General features: G+C 37.8%; 1 protein-coding gene across 2 annotated transcripts in view; it reads left to right on the top strand.

Annotated features, from left to right (window-relative positions):
• SPATA17 (spermatogenesis associated 17) overlaps nt 1-4,978 on the top strand; it is an 87,503-nt gene extending 82,525 nt beyond the window's left edge. For both annotated transcript variants that reach the window (XM_032683513.1, XM_032683512.1), the window contains one exon: nt 4,834-4,978. In XM_032683513.1, coding sequence (XP_032539404.1) covers nt 4,834-4,914 — 81 coding nt within the window. In that variant the 3' untranslated portion in view covers nt 4,915-4,978. The remainder of the gene's footprint in view (nt 1-4,833) is intronic.
• The last annotated feature ends 12,272 nt before the right edge of the window (nt 4,979-17,250 follow it).

The raw sequence follows: 17,250 nt of genomic DNA, 5'->3' as shown, positions 1-17,250 counted from the left end.
GAGGATCATTGAGTACAACTCCTGGCCCTGCACAGGACCATCCCCAAGAATCACTCCAAGTGCATGAGAATATTGTCCAAACAACCTTTTTCTAATATCCACCCTAAACCTCCCCTGACACTACTTCAGGCCATTTCCTCAGGTCCTGTCACTGGTCACCACAGAGATCGGTGTCTGCCCCTCCTCTTCCCCTCATCAGGAAGTTGTAACTGCAATGAGGTCTTCCTGCAGTCTCCTCTTCTCCAGGCAGAACAGACCAAGTGACCTCAGCCACTGCTCACACGGCTTCCCCTCAAGGCCCTTCACCATCTTCATTGCCCTCCTTTGGACACTCTTTAAGAGCTTAATATCTTTCTTACATTGTGGTGCCCAAAACTGCACACAATATTCAAGGTGAGGCTGCCCCAGTGCAGAGCAGAGCAGGACAATCCTCTCTCTCAACTGCCAGGCAATGTTTTGCATGATGTCCCCCAGGACAGGGTTGACCCTCCTGGCTGCCAGGGCACTGCTGACTCAGATTCAGCTTGCTCACAACCAGGACCCCCAGGTCCGTTTCCATGGCACTACTTTCCAGCATCTCATTCCCCAGTCTGTCCGTACATCTGGGGTTGCCCCACCCCAGGTGCAGAATCTGGCACTTTCCCTTGTTGAACCTCATATGGTTGGTGATTGCCCAGTCCTCTCATTTGCCAAGGTCTCTCTTCAGAGCCTCCCTGCCTTCAAGGGAGTCAAGAGCTCCTCTGAGTCTTGTGTCATCTGCAAACTTGCTTATTATCCCTTCCAGACCTGCATCCAAGTCATTTGTGAAGATGTCGAAAAGCACAGGGCCTAAGATGGAGCACCACAGAACCCACTAGTGACAGGTTGCATGGTTTAAGAATGCATTGTGGAAAAATTCCATAAAGCTCAGCTCTATGTTTCTGTGATCTGGAGACTCAAAACCAGTGGGGTCAGTCTCATCAATATGTGTGAATTTATATTTGTAAGCTTATTAGTTTTGACTACCAACAATGAGGGACTGATGGTGAAAATAATTTTGAAGAAGCCTGTTTTTCTCCACTCACAACCTTTGTTCTTCAAAAGGATTATCTACATAACTTCGTACCTTCTGTGCTATGTAGCAACCAGATTAAATTCAAGATGATCCTGGCAGCCTGCCAGAATCAATGAGCAGTGCGTTGCGGTGCTTCACTGTACATTTTGAACTGTCATTTCACCATCAAAATAGATAGACGTGAGAACCTGGCTTCCAATTCCTTTCCCTTTATGAAATAGTGTCATAGACTCTCTTCAGTGCTGTGAGGTAGATCTTGCAAGGCCAGGTGGTATTTTCAGACCTTACTTTATCTCGTTGTTGAAACCTAATTAAAATCTGTATCTACAAATACAGAAACATCAGGTTATTTTCCTAAAAAGATATTTATTTTTTATATATATACTGTGCAGCACTTATCTAGTTTATATTCTAAACTTCTTTAATTAATCTAAAGCCAGCAATGCTTTTATTTATCCATCAGATTCTGTAATATTTTCTAAATGTGGTCAAACATAACTGCTGTCGTCATAATAGGAGCCAGTTGTTTAAATGCTCAGTTGTGAGTATCTAGTGAAATAGTTTTAAATAACAAGATAAACAGTACAGCTGCCAAACCAAAGTAATCTTACACTGAGGGGGCGTGTGGCACAGAAAATTTCCTCTTTGTCATTTTGATTTGAGTTTGAAGCTGGACCTGGGCTTAGTTCCAGCTCAAAAACACTATTCACTTCAAAGGCTTCTAAATCGTCCCAAGGAGCTAATTTTGGCAGCCAATTGTTTTTGTTTGGCCAGGCATCCTAATAGCAAAAGCCGTCTGCTCCAGCAAATGAAGATTTCTTCAATGCTCAGGCTTACCATTCCTGATTTTATCCTGATATGGGGGGGTACACACTTTTTGCTGGTTTCCCTATCTCACCCCAAGTTCACCACTGGTTAAACTGTTCACCATTTTTTAAACTGTACCTAACTGTCCGGCATGTAAATTCAAAATATACTTACTATTTTAAAAATAGAGGATAATGGATTCTGCTCTGAATTACTGCTTAATCCTAAATTATTGCTGGATTATCTGCTTGCTTTCTCAGCAACTAGTGAATGGTTTGTTGTTTTTCCATTCTCATGAACAGTATTAATCTGGTTAATTTACTAAATTAAATATAACGAGCTTCACTTTAGAAGAAAACCATCTGCAGTTGTGTAGGAGATACTATCATATTTTTTATAATAATTATGTGGACAGCTTTTCCTTCAGTAAGAAGGTGCTTGTGTTGCCAAAAAGACACTGACAAATAAAATACTGTGCCATTCTTAAAGCTTAATATGAAAATGTGCAAATAGACTGTTTCTGTTGAGGAAGACATTGGTCAGTACAAACCATAGGGAAACATTAAAAAGTAAATCTTGTGAATCATTTAAGAATGGGACAGTACTCACTTTCACACCATACAGGGAGTATTTAATTTTGAATGTATGTGTCTACTTTGCTATTTTTAGATTTCTACTCCAGAATTTTGGAGGAATCATACCAAACAAATTTAAGTATGAGATGTAAGAAATTATATGGTCACAGTTTGGCAACATGCAATGCAGATGAAACTCAGGTGGGCCCTGTCAGTGTTTACATGAAGCTTACCAGAAGTCAGAATTGCTCTGTTTATGGAGATGGAGCTGAACAGTGCTCTGTGAAGTAGCTAAATCCAGATTATCCAGAGAATGATAATTCTGCTTCATGTAATTAAAAAAAAAAAAAAAGAGTTTTCATTCTCTTTTTAAGAAAAAAATAAACCTTTCAAATTGGGAAATGCATTGAAAAGGTAAAAATTTTGGCTTTCATTCACACATGACCTCAGACACATTATCAAGATGGTGCAGTTCCATGCACTTTTGCAGAGCACTATACTGACAATAGAAAACAGTAGGAAGTGCTCTGACCAACTTCTTAAAAATGTATCATCAGATCTTGGAAAGCTGAGAGTTCATCTGTGGCATGTTACTTTCTGAAAGGAAAAACAATTTTAATGCAAACCAAGTATTTTCTATTGTTATATTATTCTCAGTATTTCACAGTCCAAGAAAATAATTTTATTAAGAATGCTTTAAAACCTTGATCTTAAATGGGCATGGACTTGCTAATCATTTACCATGGGCATTTATTAGTAAGTAGCAAAATCAAAATATCAGTTAGAATACTTAGTTTATTTTACTTTCTTGTTTGTTTTCTGAATTGGCATTGTACTCTTAAGGCACAGGGTCACTTGCATTTCTCTTATTCAATTTAGATTTATAAGCATTTGCATTTTAAAAAATTGAATGTAATAGCCATGAACTTTGCCTAGAAAAAAATGGTGTTCAGGAGTCACCCTGCTTGTATTTTTTTCTACCAGGACTCCTGATCAATTTGTTTCCACTAATACAAATTTTATATATATTTATTTTTTACCATTTCATATGGAGCTGGTATAACATCCATATTTTAATGTCAGCCAAGCTAGAAAAGTTAAAATATAGTATGATTTTCTTGCTGTCTTTAACCTGCCTGGTTGCCAGAGAGGATAATGAATACCATGATTTGCAAAAGACTATAAAATTTAATTTCTAGAGAAGGAAATTTTTGCAGTTCTTATAGTTGCTGAGTGTTTGGAATACATATTTGCTTTCAATTAAAGAAATTCTTGTGCTCTTCTTCAAAGTAATATTCATACAACATCTTCACAAATGACTTGGATGCAGGTCTGGAAGGGATAATAAGCAAGTTTGCAGATGACACAAGACTCAGAGGAGCTCTTGACTCCCTTGAAGGCAGGGAGGCTCTGAAGAGAGACCTTGGCAAATGAGAGGACTGGGCAATCACCAACCATATGAGGTTCAACAAGGGAAAGTGCCAGATTCTGCACCTGGGGTGGGGCAACCCCAGATGTACGGACAGACTGGGGAATGAGATGCTGGAAAGTAGTGCCATGGAAACGGACCTGGGGGTCCTGGTTGTGAGCAAGCTGAATCTGAGTCAGCAGTGCCCTGGCAGCCAGGAGGGCCAACCCTGTCCTGGGGGGCATCAGGCAAAACATCTCCAGCTGGTTGAGGGAGAGGATTGTCCAGCTCTGCTCTGCACTGGGGCAGCCTCACCTTGAATATTGTGTGCAGTTTTGGGCACCACAATGTAAGAAAGATATTAAGCTCTTAAAGAGTGTCCAAAGGAGGGCAATGAAGATGGTGAAGGGCCTTGAGGGGAAGCCGTGTGAGCAGTGGCTGAGGTCACTTGGTCTGTTCTGCCTGGAGAAGAGGAGACTGCAGGAAGACCTCATTGCAGTTACAACTTCCTGATGAGGGGAAGAGGAGGGGCAGACACCGATCTCTTCTCTGTGGTGACCAGTGACAGGACCTGAGGAAATGGCCTGAAGTAGTGTCAGGGGAGGTTTAGGGTGGATATTAGAAAAAGGTTGTTCCCCCAGAGGGTGGCTGGGAGCTGGAACAGGGTCCCCAGGGAGGTGGTCCCAGCACAAAGCCTGAGAGAGTTCAAGAAGCGTTTGGACAATATTCTCATGCACTTGGTGTGATTCTTGGGGATGGTCCTGTGCAGGGCCAGGAGTTGTACTCAATGATCCTTGTGGGTCCCTTCCAACTCGGCATATTCTGTGATAATGTAAAAAATATGTATTTCGTATTTGTTATTTTGCATAATTTGAATTCCAACTGATATAATGAAATGTATCTAGAAGACAATATACTCTAAAATACCTTAAAAAAAGTTAAATCCATTTAAGCCAAACTTAACATTTTTTTGTCTCTCATTTCTTTAGGACTTTCGAACAGTGGCACCATCTATTTTTCTCTTCGAAAAGTTTGGAAAAACTTACTCCCGCGCTGGGCAAATAGTGTAGTTGTCCTGGAAACTACACAAGACACCTGAAAACTAATCAATAAATGTATTTCAACAAATGCACAGAAGCATGTTGACTGAATGTCCCATAAAGTAGTCTTCCTGTGATGTATACTATGTCTGAAGTCACGTTGATTGATTTTGCTTGATCTTTAAGCGCTATGGCTTCCAGGATTTATAAAAAAATTTTTTGTGTGTTTTTTTAAAAAAAAAATTAGCTTAAGAAAATGATTTCTGAAAATGATATATTTTATGTAATATAAATAATTTAGGATAGAAAACCAGAGTCATCAAGTAAAATACTTGGGATCACATTTATTTGTTACAGATTTGTAAATGAGTTTAAAAAAAGAAGAAAGTTTAAAATTTACATCTGTTTTTTTCCTCACAACTATAAATGTATCTGCTTCATCACTGTTGTTCATCATTTTCAGTGTTATTAGACATTCTTTTTGGCTACGGATCTGTGTCTTCAGAAGTGCAGGATAGGCATTTACATGGAAGATACTCTTTTAAATCCTTCTATCACTTCTGGGTGATAGAACTTTAGAGTTGAAAAAAAGAAAGTTCTGACAACATCTATGCCTTATTATTAGATCAGTTTTTCTATATCCATTTAATTTTCTTTATCACTACCTGTGTATTTACTCCTAGTCCCGTGTTAAGTGAGGCCATAATCATGTGATGCTTGGCAAGAACACATTTGATGACACAAAACTGATACTAGTTTGCTCTGTTCACTAGCAAGCAATCCTGCAAAATAGTGAGTATCCTCAGAGCCCATCCACTTCAAAAGACTCAAGGAATTCAGCATCATGAGAAGACCTCAGCATATCTAAAGAGCAAATCATAAGCTAATTCTTAAAATTATGTGAGTGAATTTTACAGGAGTTTTATGCTGAATTCTCTATGATAACTTATTTGCTTTTCATATCATTTGACTATATTTGAATCAAATATATCTGTTTATCTGTGGTTCATGGTAGGCTTTTTGTTACTGAATTTTGTTATGTGATTCTTCTGTGCACTACAACTGTGCAGAAAACCTTGAAGAGATGTCTGGTTTTGTGAATACTTTCTGAATTGGGTCTAGTGAAAGGTGTCCGTGCCCCTGGCCAGGCGCTTGGAAACAGACGAACTTAGGCTCCCTTCCAACCCAAACCATTCTATGATTCTATGAAGTAGGAGTTACAAATTTCCCTTCCGTAGGTTTTCAGCTATCAGGCTGTGAAAAAGTTTTCCTGCTATCACACATCACAGTAAAAGCCCTTTCAATTCCGTTCCAGCAGGTTGCGAGTGCAGGCACTGGACTGTACTGGTACTACTTTTTGAAGTTTGTTGTTTTCAAGCTTTAAAAAGTTTATTCTGCATGGCAATGAGAATTAACTCTGGGAAGCAGAAAGCAGCCACCTCAGTGGCTGATAAGATTTAATCTGATCCAATGTATCAGAGTGCTTTCGTTGTTCCTGGAAGGGATTGAACATGAGACACTTGTGCAAAACTGTTGATGAATAAAGATGGCACAGTAATTCTTATATGTGAGAGCTATCTATTTGATTGCTTCAGCTTTAAGGTAGTTCATCACAGTAATTCACCCTGTGTTACCTCTTTAACTTCATACCACAGTTTCCCATCAGTCCGATTAGAAATGGCAATGCCTTTATCAGATTAATCTTTCTTTCTCTTTCTTCCTTTCAGTATCTCTGACCCCAGAACAAAACAAAACCTACCTTGCAGCCTGTACTGCACTGGCAGAAGTGCTCATAGCTGAGGGTCCAGTGCACAGATGGAGGTTAAAACCAACACTTCTAATTGTAATTGTTTGATACATACACACCTTTCCTCCTCTTATGAAAAAAACCCAGACTTTTCTGTTTCTAAGCAGATAGCTGCTTGCCAGAAACCTTCTTACACAAAACCAGGTCTGATTATTTTATTGGATAAATAGATATCCACAAAATTAATAGAGTAACAAATGTATTACCTGTGAAGTTTGGGGTTTGGGCTTCTTTTGCCAATTGTATGTCATAGGGAATCCAATTCTTACCTTTATCTAGAGTTCAAACAGAATTTATGTCATTCATGAGCATGTAGCATCCAAACTATTTTGTGTGGCCACAGTAAAATCCAAGAATTCTTTTATTTCTCATTAAGTGCATGGAGCACTTATTCAGTACATTTACACTAACCATTTAATTATTATTCTAGAGGGACCTTTACCAACTCTTTCATTATGTAGAGACTTTTTATTATTTTTATTGCTCTCATAAATAGCATATAAACACATGAAAAGGGCTGACAGAGAAGTAGCTTGAATATGTTTTTAAATATAAAAGTATATTCATCTCGGAAACTTTAGCTGGATTTTGACTTACTTCTTTAGTTTTAACTCCCAACCAAATGCTGCTAAATCCAGGAACCTTTGTGAGCTTGGACTAGAGAACCTACCTCTACATTTTTTCTGTATATGGTGAGGCTGATGGAGAAAACTCCCAGTATTGAAAGGAACAGCTAGGAATAATTTAAGAACCTAGTCTTGGGAAACCTGCAGCATGTTGGACTCTTTTGATCACAAGAGCAGCTCAGAATTAATTATATTATAGCACGGAACACACCAGTAGTTTTTTGTTAAGCAGAGGACTTGAGCATCATGGACAATTCGAAAAGTAGTTTGAAAGTGAATGTTAGTAACTCTGCAGTGTATAGGAAAGGAAATAAAAGATAGATTTTAGTCCTGGGGTAGACCTAGTTTCTGTGAGCCGGGAATAGACTACCACTTCCATTTGGTAACTTTCTGTGGCAAGCAAGTGTATATGTCTGTCTGGCAAAGAACATTTTGTTTTGCTGCTTTGCTTAAGTCAAAATGTTTGCATGTAGCAAACTTACGGTTTTTATCTAAAACCAGTTAAAGCTAAAATTTTGATATTTTAATTAACTACAATAATATAGTGAACAAGACAGTAAAAATTTTGATGGTGTCATTACATAACCAGCTATCAGTATAAACACTGATTGTGTTCAACTTTCTTATTCATATAGTTTACCATATCAGTTTTAATTATCAAATTGCTTTTTCTAATATTTGACTAATGTGTTTTAATATTTTATTTACTCTAGGTTTTCCTCATCAACAAAATCGTTGTTTTTATAGCATTGTAATACCAAATTATGTGTACTTCAGAGAAGATTTTTCTGTTTTATAGGAGATGTTAAAATCCATTTGCACACTACAAAATCTTAACATGCAGAATGGGTATAGATAGAGGTACCAGGAAATGAGTACTCTGAAAATTTGTGGGGGATTCCTGGATCTTGGTGAGTCTACAAGATATGTAGTCTCTTGGACATTTAGGAAAATTGTCACAGCAGTATCTGAAAATCAAAAAGAATCACTGTGATGGTAGGAAAATAGACAAATGTAAGAAACTCCATATTAGTCTTCAGAAAAAGAAGCATAATTACTCTAATTGTCCCATTGAATGTGTTTCAGTCCTGGTTGCTGCTTTCTGGAATAACAAAATGTGACCTTCAGCATGCAGCAATACAAAGACAAGTGTGTTTCTTGCTTTTCAGCAGCAGAAACAGAAGTAGTTTTTGTAATGTCAACTGATTTAGTACCCGTGTACAGAGGGGAAAAAAATATCATTGGACTTTTTCATACTGCATGGCTGAAGAGGCTTAACAATACCTTTAGGAAGCAGCACATACTGGGAAGAACTCAGCATACTCACTAACAAAGTATCCCTGATATGTCACTTAGATATTTTTGTCTAACATACAAAAAGCCTGGAATGTAATACTTCGATGTCCACTTATGTCTGAGCAATTTGTGTAGATTATGGATCTTGAGAGATAATGTTATCTTTTTCTATATCAGATGCTCTGGCCTACATACCAGGTTCTAAGGGTTCAAAGCCTCTTTGCACCTCTTTGCTAATGACCAACAAGTTTTGGATTTAACCACCAGTGGGGATGGCAGCACTCATAGAAAGATACAGGCAGAGCCATTAAAAGGGAACACCTATGTGCTAAAAGTTCCTCACAACTCACATTATAAGATGTTTCAGGGATATCAGGAAATATCTGGCAACATCTTCTCTTGCCAAACCTACGTGCTGTTACTCAGTGGATTAAGGATCTTTCAGTGTTGCTGCCCAATAGCTTTGTTTGACTGCTACATAGCTGATGTTGTAAACACAGAAAAATCTCTTAATTTAAGTAATTTAAGAACTGCCTTCTGGGTTGATCCAAGATGTTCTCAACGCTTGTCAGAGAAAACATTTAGCTTGCAATGCCCTCTAGAGGCAGATTTGCCTTAGTAGTGGTGACTGCAGATACGCCCTTTACTTTTCTGGTCCAGTGCTGGAGCTTTCAAGAAACAGAGGTTTTTTTAATTATTTTTTTTAAATTTTATTTTTGTTTGTTTGTTTTACTTCTTTTTTTTCCAAATAAACCACACTTCACATTTGTGTAGGAGCAGAGGTCTGGAATTATTAGGGGCTCTGCAACTGACCCAGATGCCTCATTCTGGACTTGCACAGAACGTGCTTCTGGGTGAGATGGGGCCATATTTAAGCTTCAAAGCAAGATGTCGATGCTTGCAAACAATAATGGATTTTTATTTACAAATACTTTACTTTGAATAAGACTCTGAAAACATAAAAATATTTCTAGCAGCTTACTGTTATTCCAAAGGAAGTGTTTGTAACGTGCCTTCTATAAATCTGTAGTCCTCAGTTTAATAAATTCAGAAGTTCTGCACAGTCAAGTTTGTTAGAAAGATGAGGATCTCTGTCTTTTACTGACAGCCATGGGCTGCTATACTTGGAACAGCAGAGACTGAAAAAGAGAGGATGAGCATAATTTCTTAATATCAAAATCTGTGTTATCCCATATTAAACTCTACAACCACAAAGGAATCACCTCCATGTAATCAGAAACAGAATTTGAACCTTGAAGCTTTTATTTGTCTTAACTTAATTCATAAAAGATTTTGGGGGGTGACTTTTGTTTCACTAGTTGACAAAGGTTTCTAGTAGGCCTAGAAAATGTCAGCATAGAAGCTCGGGCAATGCTGGATTGGCTTCATATTCTTCCATCTTTTAATAGTTCAGCTCATTAATGAGGAAATCATCTGGCTGCTGGCACAATCAGATGTAGTCACTTATCAGTACATTGAGTTCAGTTTATAGTACTCCGATTCATATTCATGATCAGAGGATGCAGTGGAGCAATTCATTAGTGCACTGCTGCATTAAGCAATCACTGCCAAAATGTGACATATTGAGAGTTTACATTAAACTGCTTCCTTTGAGAACCTTTGAGTAAAGAAATTCCTAAGTGCAGAAGTCTGTTGAGATAAATCACTCAGCCACTTCAAGAAAAACATTGAGATTCCCTGTATATGACATTTAGTTAAAAAAAAATCCATTCGCTGGTGCTATTGTGTGTGTGACATGATCACATCCTTAAAAACAAATTTAGATTATTGTAACAGCTATAACATGTATAAACTAGGTTAGAATTATGCCAAACTGAACCCTCTTTCTTACTCTTAATTTTTTTATGCTGTCTAATGAAAGTTAACGTTGTTTTTGTTTTATGTCAAGATATTCGACAATGTCAAAAACCCAACCTTCTACATTCTGTATGTCTCCTCATGGTACAAATAGGGGGCCCTTGCAATTGCAGTCTAGACATGCTCATCTCACAATGACTCTGTTTTTAGGAAGGGACAGTGCTTATAAATTTGAGAAAGATGCATCTTGTATGCTATTGTGAGAAGAAGGTGAGGCCAGGGTTAGTTACCTTCTCACTTTTTCTCTTTAAAACATGGTATAGTGGTGATACCTTGTCCATATGTTCATTTGATTATACCAGATAATTTTCTGCTGTCAACCATTCTTCAACTTTATCATCTCTTCTTGAGATTTATAAAAGTCCGAGCTACTCAGTGGTAAGTCTTGTAGAAAGAAAGGAGTAGAACTGTAAATCTGTGATCACTCATACATAAGCAAAATAGGTGCTAGTCTTCCTTTGCGTTGTCCCCTAATGTAGCTTCTCTCCCCTGAGTAGGATTATTCTTGGTTTTTCTCATTGGTATTTTGACCAAAATCTGGGCCAATGAATCGCTGCTAAGAGGAGAAAATATGCATAGTATGTAGAAAAACATGAAACAGGCTGCCTATACTTTATGTTTTTGCAGCAATACTGATCTCACTCATTCCTGGTAGTTTTGAATAAGACTGCTTAGTCAGACACTGACCAAAGAGCTGCCAACATGAGTCTCTCGTTACTTCCGAAGACATTTGTTGGCTTTGTTTTTCCTGTTTTCCAAAGCTGTGTGTCAGATAGGTGAGATTCCTGTATACCTGCTAGGAATCATCCACCCTCTTGGCTTTGTTTCTGTGCTTGATCTTTGCTCTTATCCTCCCACTGGAACCATTTCACCTGCATCTTAGGATACCTCTACTTTATGCTAATAATGGCATAAAAAACCCATGATGGAAATTAGTTAAAGATCAGTTGGGAATAAAAAGCTCAAATCTTTAAGATATTTGTGTCTATAAAATTTCCTTCCCTCTTAAGCTCCTATATGTCCTCTTTCACAAAGTGTTGGCATCTGCAGATGAGGCGAGAATTGGTTTGCTTTTTTGCCCCAGACAACGGAGCAAATGCAGTATTCTAAGGCAGTCCAGGTAGCTCTTAACAACACCTAAACATTTATTTGAAACAGAAAGGTCTTTCTGACTTCTTCACAGTCCCACGAACACACCTTTGACAGTGTCATAAACATGAACATATTGTAGCTGTTGGTCTGACTGAACAGCTTATATCTTAATCCCTTTCAGAATATATCAACATATCTAATAATGATTCTATTTTCTAAAATTTAAATTAATCCCAAATTTTCCGTAGTCCAGATGATTACTTGAATTATCCATATTGCTAGGCTCTGTTTCCAAAGTATTTTACAATCAGTATGATCAGTTACAACTCCCATGAAGTACATAATTGTTCCAGTGTTAAAGTAGATACAGAAGAGCAGTGAAATATATGAAATATATCAAATATATGAAAACTTGTTGAGCTCTCTGCCTATCACATTTTTGGGGGGGCTCTGTTGTGGGAATAGAGTTTGTTATGGTTTCACAAGAGGGTTCATGTGCCCTATTCAGAACAGAGCCCCTTCTCTGCTGCTAAGGCTGCAAAAATTCAAAGGAAAAAGAAATTAATTAATTAAAAAGGGAAAAGTTTGAGAACCCCGGCAAACAAGCAAAGAAAATAGGGACTGGAAGAACTGTAGAAACAATCTTCCTCGTGGAATCAGTCAGTGATGTATATTGCAAATAGTGGGAACGTTATCCAGGCTTTAAGCAGGAAAAAGGAAGAAAAAGAACTATTCTGAGCAAGGGCGTGAGTCACTGCATGCCTTATGCAAGCCAGTAGTGGCAATCGCTCTTAATCTACAGTGTAGTGACTCAAAGCCAAATTTCTGTGGTAAGGAATGAACTGGAAATTCACTGCTGCCCCTGAAAGGGCAGGAATTCTGACTGAGACCACTCCTCATGCAGATACCTGGTACCACAGCTCCTGCAACTTGTTAGTTCGTCACTTGTAGTCTGATGACAGTTGAAGAGGATGACCATGACAGACAGCTGTGTCTGTAAGCATCAAGAGAGAGCTTATGTCTGACCTAGTTCTGGAAATGATTAACACATGATTTAGCTCTCATTCATTTCTATTCATGGTCATATATCTCACAGCTGTTGCTGAACATGAAGAATCGAGAAAGGTTTTTGATGACTCTGTACTTTGCAAATGCGTAATCAAACAGTGAGATATGACCATTTACAATGACAAGATATGTTTCTTGTTAAAAAAATAAGAATACTTGCTCCTTTTGCTCTGAAGTTTTTATTTCTGTTTAAGCACGAGCACATTCTAGAAACATGAAAACAGTGATGATGTATTTAATTTCTCATAAAATCTATCAATCTGCTTATTTAATTTCTCACAACTACTATGTGTTGAGATGAAATCACCCATGTTTTAACAATAATGTGTAATAATCATCTTTCAGATGCTTGAAAGATTTCTGAGTGTACATATCCCTTTTTAACATTACAGTTTTGCAGTGAAGACTGCATGATTGCTCCTCCAGTATAATCATACCTAGAAGGACAAGGTACTTTTGCTGCATCGATATTTAGACCACTTACATCTCTCTCACGATAACAAAGAAAAAAATTATAGATCTATGGCTGACTGGGCCATAGTGCTGCAATAGTTCCACACACATGCATTCAGAGATTCACAGCTTTGTTAGGGATGGCTTGTGGTAGGTGATTTGATGCTCAGTAGCAACCTGGTAGATGACCACATCTGGACTGGGACAGTATCTTCACTGGCTGAAAATGTTTCTGGCAGGTTTGCTTTTCTACCCTGAAGAAGGCAAAGAGGCACATTGTGCAAACATAGCCCTTTTTTGTGGGTGACTTTTAGAAAGGCAGGTATGTGTGAGAGTTTGTACACTAACAATTTGCTTGAGTTCACAGATGTTTGCGACTCTCTCTGACAATATTATCTTCTGGGATCCCCAGCAGTGATGTGTGTAAAATCTGGCTCTTTTGAGTATCTTTGTTTCTGTCTCCTATAATTTTCTTCCACTTGTTTGGCTCTTCTTTGATAATGATTGCTCCAAATATCAGCAGATTTTGACAGTACCTGCTCACCTCTGACTGGTTTTTGCTTCCACTCTGCACATATCTGACTGGTATAATCAAACTTTTACAGGTGATCAGATGCAAAAGATTTTCATAGCTGTTCTAGTTGAAGGTGTTCGGGCTAGAAAAATGTGTTCTTACATCAGAACTTTTTTTTTTTTTTTTAAGAGCAGATAAAAAATTGACAAAGAAAGTACAGGTATTTTTTTACAAAGCTGATTGTCTTAACATGGATGAAAAAAATTGTTCCGATAATTTAAGAATTTAGAAAAAATTGGAACTCATATATCAGCCCTGTAAATGTTTGCTAAGTGTTATAAATTTGTTATCCATAGATTTTTCTCAAAGTCTAGCAGCTACCCAGAACTAAAAATTGTTTTAAAAGCTGGATTTATGTTCATTTGGGAAGAAAACAACAATGTCTGTGCTAATGATTCTCGAGAATTCTTCTTTCTGGGGAATCTCAGATTCTATTATAAATATGAAGAGCTCATATAAACAGCTGAAGTTTGAAAGTCTTGGATTTTCTCCTCATTATGTGTACATAAAGATAGATTGAGAGAAGATTCACCTTGAAAAAGTCACTACTAACCTTCTGCTGAGCTTGAGAACTAGTAGGCTGCCCCAGTTTTTACACTGATAAAAGGAGTCTGGCCATGCTGTTTTCTCAAAATATGTTGGTAAACTGGCTCTTCACAGCAAGAACACATTTAGCTGATACATCTGTTACTCAGATTGTCACAAAGAATTAGCAAATCAATTCAAATATTAAGTATTTTATTGCTATCTAGAAGTAAGCAAGGACTAGAGGGATCGGTCTTGGCACTTTCTATGCAGAAATTTTAAGTTAATAATCTTAGAAACAACTGAGTCTTATTCTCTGACAAGAGAAAACTAATTAGAGAGGACAAAAGGACTTTAGAAGTACTCAAAATTTTATAAATAGAAAGATGGCTTTACAAGAGAAATTTACGATTCACAGAAATGCTCTCCTGATCATGTCCAACAGGTTCCTGAGAAGTCGATGACAGTGGTTTAAGGATATTTGTCCTAATCCAAATCCAAACATGACTGGGGTATAAGAGCACTCTACAAGTAACTGAAAAGCAAAATGGAAAGGAGCAGTTTGAAATAGCATTCAAAGGACAACAGTGCACTGATTATGGTGACCTGTCATGGTTTAACCCCAGCCAGCAAACGAGCATCACATGAGCAAACACAAGCAAACGATCACTCACTCCCTCACCAGCAGGATCAGGGAGAGAATCAGAAGGGTAAAAGCTGGAAAACTCATTGGGAGTGAGACTGTGATGGGGCACCAAGCTGAAGGAGGAAATAAAATGCCAGCTGAGAAGGAAAGTAAGTCAGAAGAGTGATGGGGCTAACCCTGGTCAGGGTCCTGGCTATGGGCTGCCTTGGTTTACTAAGGCTATTCAGAAACTGTTTGCTACCGCTTGCTATGAACCACTCCTAGGACCTCAGAGATCAGAGATGTGTGTTTTACAGCTCTCTATCATAATACTTTGATGAGTTGCTGAAACTGTTTGCCAAATTGGATATTCTTACACTTTGTAATTTTTGACAGAGCTGAATTTAAACAAGCATACCTGAAAAATGACATTATAGAAAGAGAGAAGTTATTTCTATATTATCAACTGTAATCAGAAGCTGAAAATATTTTATTCATCCTTGTGATCATAGTGACACCCCTTCTGATAATGAAACCTCCTTGTATTTGCTACTCAGTGATGGATTCTAAGACTCTCTATACTTTTAAGTGACAAAGAAAATAATCTTATTGATTTTTTTTCCAAAATATAAAATACACTGGTATTATTTGGTGCCCAAATAATCCAAATCTTTACTGAGGGACCTGAAGTGGAACCTATCAGAAAAGAGTTACATGTGGAGTAGGGGAAATTTTTATGCGGATCTCTATTTATTTCATTGAAAAACTATAGCAGGGAGCCTCAAGAAAAGATCTAGTCTTCCCTTGGTCACAATTTATACCTTTTCTCAAAAAAAAAAAGAAAAAAAAAAAGAACAGGCAGGAAAAGTAGTGATGCATGTCTGATATTGATGGAAAGCAAGTATGTACCTCATCCATTGAAAACACTGATCAAGGCCACTTCGCTCTTTTTTAATGATGGCCCCATAAATCTGCCAGTATCAATGAAAGTCACTCTTATCTACTCGAGGTTCTTGGCTACACTAAGGAAGCTAAGTTGTGCTAATGGTTCTTTGCCTCCAGGAGCCAAATTGTCATACTTTTCCCTTTCGAAACTCTTCTGCTTCTCCTTTTGTTTTTTGGGGTGGTTTTTTTGTTGTGGTTTTTTTTTTTTTTTGGCTTGTTTGGTTGTGTTTTTCTGTAAACTGCTCATGAAGAAAACCAGGACACACTAAGAGAAGAAGAAATTCTACATATCCATGGTAATTTTTAATGAAGTGGGTTTAATGTTCCAAACCTTTTCTCTCTTTCAATCAAGAAGGATGAGAATCCAACAGGATGTGGCGTTTTTCTGTGCATACAGTCTATAGATTATGGAAAACTAATTTAAATAAAAAACTTCTGGAAAAGTGATATTCCTGTTACGTATCATGTACATGTCTCTGGTTCAGTATCGGATCAGAAATGGGATTTAAATTCAGCAGCAATGAAGGTTTACAAGTTTTTCTGATCAAAAGGCTGTGGAAAATGTTCTGTTCCTCTTGATCTTCACCCAGTAATGGACAGAAATCTAGGACTGACCCAAAACTTCATAGGGACAGTAAGTCACAGGATCTTTTAAATATCACCCAACCCAAACCAGAACAGAGAAAAGGGAATGAGCCTGAAATATTAAAATAGGCATCTGTTGCCAATTATGTGATTGGGTGTAACTGCCATATAACTACTTTATGTATTCTTTAAGTAATAGGATGAGGACAGAGTCCAGAGGAAGGGTTTGCTATGACTGGAACAGAAGTCAAACTTCAGACTTCAACCACAAGGTCACTCCAAATATAGAGTAAGGGAAGAAAGTTGGGAAATCTAGTCCTATGGATATATGGTCATTTTAAAAAGTCACCTTATAACCACAGCCTGGGGAGCATTGCCACTGCCAGAATTCCACCTTGCAAAACATACTGTACTTTGTTTAGTAAACTAGGGCATTTAACTATTTAATAAGGTCAGGAATGTGCCAGACACAATATGTAGGTGCTAAGGAGATATGAACAAACGAACAAACAGGTGGGATCAGGATCATCCTAGCTCACAAACTGCGTTTAAATATATGGGCTTGTTCTGTGCTGCTGTACTGCCTGCCAGGAGCACAGTTCCATAACTCCCAGTATGTCAGGGACTCCTCGGCAATACCCAGGACAGGCTGAAGAGTCTTTCTTGGGAACCCATGTGATTACTAAACAGGGAGTACCATTTCAATAGTTTATGCTACACATACTCAAGACTGAGGTGTATCCCCAGTGGAGGACTTAACTCATACAATGGGAAGCAATAAATAACCTTTCTCCAAAGAGATGTTGAGTACATTTTTAAAAGGAAATTTACTTATTTTTTTGCCTCAAGAATATCAAAGATTCTTTATACAGATCTGACTGTATGTCAGTAA

The sequence above is a fragment of the Chiroxiphia lanceolata genome, chromosome 3 (assembly GCF_009829145.1).
Source record: "Chiroxiphia lanceolata isolate bChiLan1 chromosome 3, bChiLan1.pri, whole genome shotgun sequence".
NCBI classification, from domain to species: Eukaryota; Metazoa; Chordata; class Aves; order Passeriformes; family Pipridae; genus Chiroxiphia; species Chiroxiphia lanceolata.
The sequence above is the reverse complement of the archived record's forward strand: the minus strand, read 5'-3'. Positions and strand labels throughout refer to the sequence as shown.